The 6,734-nt window shown below is 50.7% G+C and overlaps 1 protein-coding gene across 1 annotated transcript in view; it reads left to right on the top strand.

Moving 5' to 3' along the window:
* Positions 1-26: 26 nt before the first annotated feature.
* ALKBH1 (alkB homolog 1, histone H2A dioxygenase) overlaps positions 27-6,734 on the top strand; it is a 30,600-nt gene continuing 23,892 nt past the window's right edge. Inside the window, exon 1 of the mRNA XM_006263787.4 lies at positions 27-151. Within this exon, the coding sequence (XP_006263849.1) occupies positions 29-151 (123 nt within the window). The 5' untranslated portion in view covers positions 27-28. The remainder of the gene's footprint in view (positions 152-6,734) is intronic.

The raw sequence follows: 6,734 nt of genomic DNA, 5'->3' as shown, positions 1-6,734 counted from the left end.
GCGCTGCCCGGCGCGGCCGGGGGACAAGATGGCGGCGGCGCTGGCGCGCGAGGGTGGGGAAGACGCTTTCCGCCGCCTCTTCCGCTTTTACCGGCGGCGTGACGGGCTCGACTTGCGGGGCGTCGTCGACTTCTCGGCCCCGGGGAACCAGGTAACCCGGCAGCGCCCTGCCCGCCTACCCGGCGGCTGGAGAGGCTGGGTGCCCCTCGCGGGGCCCGGGAGCGGGGTGGGCGGGGCGCCTCATTCCTCGAGGCGGGAAGGAGCCCGGGCCCTGCACACGTTAGACGCATTGCGCGGCTCGCTGGTGAATCGCGCAATAAACGTAGAGCGGCCGCATGGGCAAGGCAGCGCTCACGCTGGCGAATCGCATCATGACCCCAGTTGTCTTTCCTGCTTGGGGCAGAGGCCTGGACCCGATGATCTTCCGAGGTCCCTTCCAGCCTCGCAGGCTATGAATAAAATGTGTAGATGAGGCTGAAGTTGGTTCCTTACTCCCAGTTCCTTATTCCCAGTTTCTTTTTCAAAGCTAATCTAGACCCAATAATATCTTGTTATTAATTAATTACACATCCTAAAGAGACAGAATTTCATTAGCTATGCCTATGCACTAATTAATATGTCAAATAATATTTCACATCAAGTACAGAGCCCTAAACAGAGGTCAGATTAGGATGGGATTATGGGGCAAAATATTTCTTGGGCCACCCCAAATTTCATGGTGATGCCACTGGGGGACTGTCCCAAAGAACCCTGACCACAGTCCCACCTGGCCCAAAGCACAGTTTGGCTGTGCCAGGCTGCCAATTAACAGTCCCCATGCCCACTATACTAAGTATAATGGCTTGATGAAAGAACTGGATTTTGGGCTGGGATTATGGCTAGAAACTCTGCTTGGGCCACCCATCAGAACACCTCTGCATGACCGGGGGACTCTCCTGCACATCTGTGACCAGAGACTTGTCCAGTCCAAAGTGTGGTTTGGCTGTGCCAGGCTGCCAACAGACAGCACCCCAGCCACTGTGCTGACTGTATACACCCGAATAAGGAACTGGATTTTGGGCTGGGATTATACCCAGAAATCCTTCTTGGGCCACCCAAGACCACACCTCTGTGGCACCGGGGGATGCTCCTGGACACCTCTGACCAGAGACCTGCCCATCCCAAAATGCAGTTTAACCGTACCAAGTTGCCAACTGACACCACCCCCCAGACACTGCTAAGTATCTGGGCCTGAATACGGAATGGGAATTTGAGCTGGGATTATACCCAGAAATCTTCTTGGGCCATCCCAGACCATCTCCCTGTGCCAGTGGGGGACTGTCCTGGACATCTCTGACCAGAGATTTCCCCGGGCCAAAACGCTGTTTAGCTGTGCGAGGTTGACAGCTGCCATCACCCCCCAGACACCGTGCTAAGTATATGGAATTGAATAAGGAACTGGATTTCGGACTGGGATTACACCCAGAAATCCTTTTTGGGCTACCCCAGACTGCACCTCTGTGGCATTGGGGGACTCTCCTGGACATCTCCAACCAGAAACTTGCCCAGCCCAAAGCGCGATTTGGCCATGCCAGGCTGCCAACTGACGCCACCCCCAGATATTGTGCTAAATATCTGGACCCGAATAAGGAACTGAAATCTGGGCTGGGATTATACCCAGAAATCCTTCTTGGTCCACCTTGGAACATGTCTCTGGGCCACTGGCAGACACTCCTAGACATCTCTGACTAGAAACTTGCCCGGTTTAAAACACAGTTTGGCTGTGCCAGGGTGCCAATTAACAGCACCCCAGCCACTGTGCTAAATGAATGGACCTAAATAAGGAATTGGATTTTGGGCTGGGATATAGCTAGAAATCCTTCTTGGGCCACCCCAGAACATGTCTCTGTGCCACTGGGGGACTGTCCTGAACATCTCTGAGCAGAGACTTGCCCGGTCTGAAGCACAGTTTGGCCATGCCAGGCTGCCAACAGACACCACACCAGCCACTCTGCTAAGTATCTGGACCCGAATAAGGAACTGGATTTTGGGCTCAGATTATATCCAGAAATACTTCTTGGGTCACCCCATGCTGTGCCTTCGTGGCACCAGGGATCTCTCCTGGACATCTCTGACCACAGACTTGCCTGGCCCAAAGTGCGGTTTGGCTGTGCCAGCCTTCCTACTGAAAGCCCAGCACAGTGCAAAGTATATGGATCCGAATAAGGAATTAGAATTTGCGATAGGATTATACCTAGAAATCCTTTTTGGGCCACCCCAGACCATGTCTCTGTGCCACTAGGGGACGCTATTGGGCATCTCTGATGAGAGACTTACCCGGCCTAAAGCACGGTTTGGGCATGCCAGGCTGCTAGCTGACACCGCCCCCCAGCCACAGTGCAAAGTATATGGATCTGAAGAAGGAACTGGATTTGGGGCTGGGATTATAGTTAGAAATCCTTTTTGGGCCACCCCACGCCATGCCTCTGTGGCACTAGGGGACTCTCCTGCACATTGCTGAGGACAGACTTGCCCAGACCAAAGCGTGGCTTAGACATGCCAGGCTGCCAACTGACAGCCCCCCAGCCACAGTGCAAAGTACTTGGATCTGAATAAGGAACTGGATTTGGGGCTGGGATTGTTCCCAGAAATCCTTCTTGGGCCACCCCAGACCACACCTCTGTGCCATGGGGGGGAGGGGGGTAGAATGCTTCCAGACATCTCTGAATAGAGAATTTGCCCGGCCCAAAAAGCAGTTTGGCCATGCCAGGGTGCTAACTAACAGCACCCCAGCCACTGTGCTAGATGTATGGACCCAGATAAGGAACAGGTTTTTGAGCTAGGATTACAGCTAGAAATCCTTCTTGGGCCACCCCATGGCATACCTCTGTGCCCCCGGAGGACTCTCTTGGACATCTTTGACCAGAGACTTGCCCGACCCAAAATGAGGTTTGGCTGTGCCTGGCTGCTATGTGACAGCACCCCAGCCACTGTTCTAAGTATAATGGCTCGAATAAGGAACTTTTTTGGGCTGGGATTAGAGATGGAAATCCTTGTTGGGCCAGCGCACTCTATGACTGTGGCACTGGGCAATTCTCTCAGGCATCCCTGACCAGAGTATTGTCTGGCCCAAAGCGTGATTTGGCTCTGTCATGCTGTCAACTCAGAGCACCCTCCTCTTCCCCCTGCCCCCAGCGACTGTACTAAGGACAGTGGCTTGAATAGAGAATTCTTTTTGGGCTGGGATTAGAAATGGAAATCCTTCTTGGCCACCCCACACTATGACTCTGTGGCACTGGTAGACTCCCCTGGACATCTCTGACCAGAGTCTTGCCTGGCCCAAAGTGTGGTTTCTTCATGCCATGCTGCTAACTGCAGCCCCCATATCCATTAACATCATAAAAGGCTTAGTCTGGCTGTCTGCATGTCTGTCCGTAATGCTTCTAGACAGCTGCGTGTGCACCTCCAAGAGGGCGGGCAGCGATTGGCTGGGCAGCACATGCTGCACAGGCCCAAGTTTGCACCGCTGCCAGGGAATTTTGGCAGTGGGGAACATGCCCCAGCCATCCGAGCAGCCGGGCTGCCCCATGTCTTCCTGCCTGAGGGCCGGTGGGGTATCACAGTGGTCTCGCATCCTGGATGCCACCCCAGACAACTGGCAGGGACAGGGAGATGAGGGGAAGGGAGGCAGGCAGATGCAGGCCAGGCAGACCCTAAGCGGCTGTGGGGGGAAGGAGGGAAACGGGGTCGGACCTGAAGCATTGGGGAGGGGGTGGGAGTGGGACCGGACTGAAGGGGTGGGAGGGAGGAGGGGATTGGGATCACACCCAAAGTGTGTGGGGGTGGGGGGGGCTTTGTACCTGCGCCCTCCCCGTCATTCTTCACAGGCAATTTGCTAGTACTATATATTGGCTTGAATAAGGAACTGGGTTTTGGCCTGAGATTATCATTGCAAATCCTTTTTGTGCCACCCCACACCATGCCTCTGTGGCACTAGGTGACTCTCCTGGACACCCCTGACCAGAGAGTCTTGCCTGAGCCAGAGTGTGGTTTCTTCATGCCATGCCCACTGCACTAAGTAAACTGGCTTGAATAAGAAATTTCTTTTGGACCACAAGTGGTGGAGTCCCTGGGTGGCAGCTGTGGGTGAGACTCCCTTCCCAAGTGACTTGGCTAGGAGGGAACTCCCCAGGTTGGTTTGCCTCTGACTGTGACTGTGATCCATTTGGAGCTACAGTTAAAGGTTAATAGTTAAGGTTTTGCCTTAACTGCCTCCAGCCTCTCCACCTGACCAAACTTTTTTTTACTGGCACACATTTTTACTGTCCTGTTCTACATAATATAAATATGTAACCCTTTTGCCAGGCCCTGGACATGGCCGGTTTCTAATTTAAACGAGGCGAATTTGATTTAAATTAAGTTGGTCAGGAAGCCTCGATTTAATCATTGTTTTCAACAAAAAGTACATTCTTGTTGTTTGATATCCTCTATTCATTATTGACTCCAAGATGAACATGAGCCGCCAATGCCGGACTACAGCCAGCAAGGCCAACCATACCTTGTCATGCATCCAAAGGCGCATCTCAAGCCAGTTCAAAGAGGTGATACTCCCCCTCTATGCGACTTTGGTCAGGCCGCAGTTGGAGTATTGTGTCCACTACTGGGCACCACACTTCAAGAGGGATGTGGCCAGCCTGGAGAGGGTTCAGAGGAGGGCCACCCGCTTGGTGAGAGGGCAGCAGGACAGGCCCTACGAAGAGAGACTGAAGGACCTGAACCTGTTCAGCCTCAGCAAGAGGAGGCTGAGGGGAGACCTGGTGGCAGCCTACAAACTCCTCAGGGGAGATCAACAGCAAATAGGTAGAGCCCTTTTCTCCCCAGCACCACCTGGGGTGATAAGGAATAATGGTAATAAGCTAATGGAGAATAGGTTTAGGTTAGAGATCAGAAGGCAATATTTTACAGTTAGGGTGGCCAAAATCTGGAACCAACTTCCCAGGGAAGTGGTCCTCGCCCCTACCTTAGGCAAATTCAAGAGGAGGTTGGATGATCACCTGTCTGGGGTCTTGTGAACCCAGCATTCATTCCTGCCTGTGGCAGGGGGTCAGGCTAGATGATCTGTTCAGGTCCCTCCTGACCCTAGCAACTATGAAACAACTATGAAACTTCTTGAAACTTTGCATTTTTAGAGAAAGATAAGGGCTTGACTGTGTGTACGTAAACTTGCAGAGAGACAATAGGGCTGACGGGTGGGTAGTCAAGTCTGTTCTCTCATCTCCATGTACTGCTTGCTGTTAATGAATATCTTATGTCTGGAGACAACAAACTCTCCCTATGCCTGAAGAAGGGTGTTTGTGCCTGAAAGCTTGCAAAGAACAATTTTTCCAATTTTAAAGTTGGTCTTTTAAAATATATCACATCTACCCAAGAACCTTGTCTGCCTATGATCTCTGGAGACACAAATCCAGTTTGAAAACTGAAACTCGGCATCACAGAGATGTTTAATGGGATCTTCTAGACTGAGCACTGAGTCCCACTGGGTATAGTCGTTTTCATAATCTTTACTAATCTATAGAGGAGCCTCTGGGAATCCCATAAGATTGGGTCCCCAATATAGTCTATGGCATGTTGTGACCTATTTATAAAACTTCTAAAAAGGTTACATTAAATATATTCTCTCAAATATAGAAGTTATAAACCCTGTACCATAGAGGTGCTCCATCCCATGCCCTGCCCTGGCTGGGCATCACCTGCCTCTGCCCCAGCCCGACTCCCCCACCCCCTCACCGCATGGCCTTAATCTGCCCCCCACACATGCCCCTTCCTTCCCCACTAGCCCTTCCCCCAGAACAGACTTACCAGCTGCATGCTGCTTTCTAAGCTGCTGGGCTGCATATCAGCAATTGGATTGGTACTGGCCAATATGGCATGTTAAAAATTGACCATTGGTATGGGCCCAAAAAATCTCTATCAGTGCACCTCTACTATTCCATTTAACATGTCTTAAATTAAAACTATCTGTAGGTTTGTTTGTTTTTTAACAAGCATCTTACAAAATCAAAAAATATGATTAAATAAAAACATCTGATTTAAATAAAATCAATTGTTTTAAAAAAAAATTGTTGATTTTTTTTTATCCACCCTGAATTTAAATATTTAACACACAAAATAATATTTAAAAACTTGGCTGTCAGTAAAAAGCTTGCAGACTACAGCAATGATTTTATATTGTGCTTCCCCCACCCCAGGGTTCCCCTGCTCATCCTCACATCCTGGTACCCCTGACTGCACCTCATACCATTCTGCACCCTCTGGTCCACCCTCAGCCTTACCCCTCCCCCCCCCCAATCAATCTGGCACAGACCACCCGAAGAAGGACAACTGTCTGCCTAAATTATGATCCAGCAATGTTACAGGCAGGTGATGAGATGCAGCAGCAGGAGATGGCTGAGAGGAAGGGGGCTACAAAGCCCTGAGAAAAGTACTCTGTGCAGGGTGCTGTGCTTTGGCTCAGACACAAGGTGGCACTGCTCTGCTGTCTCCATCAAGTTGTTAGCTGTTTTAACTGCCACTCCATCTTTTCTCTCAGTCATTTTAAGCCATGTTTTTTTATGATCTACATTTAAATTTATGGACAGGTAGCAACCCTGGTCAGTCCCAAGTGTCCTCCTCTTGCTCTGCATTTTCATGTTCATATTCCGCTTTGCTTTCCCACAAATGCTTTCCTTGATGCATCATAACAGTCTGAGGGGTGA

This window comes from Alligator mississippiensis, chromosome 2 (genome assembly GCF_030867095.1).
Source record: "Alligator mississippiensis isolate rAllMis1 chromosome 2, rAllMis1, whole genome shotgun sequence".
Taxonomy (NCBI): Eukaryota; Metazoa; Chordata; order Crocodylia; family Alligatoridae; genus Alligator; species Alligator mississippiensis.
This window is presented reverse-complemented; position numbering and strand designations above follow the sequence as displayed.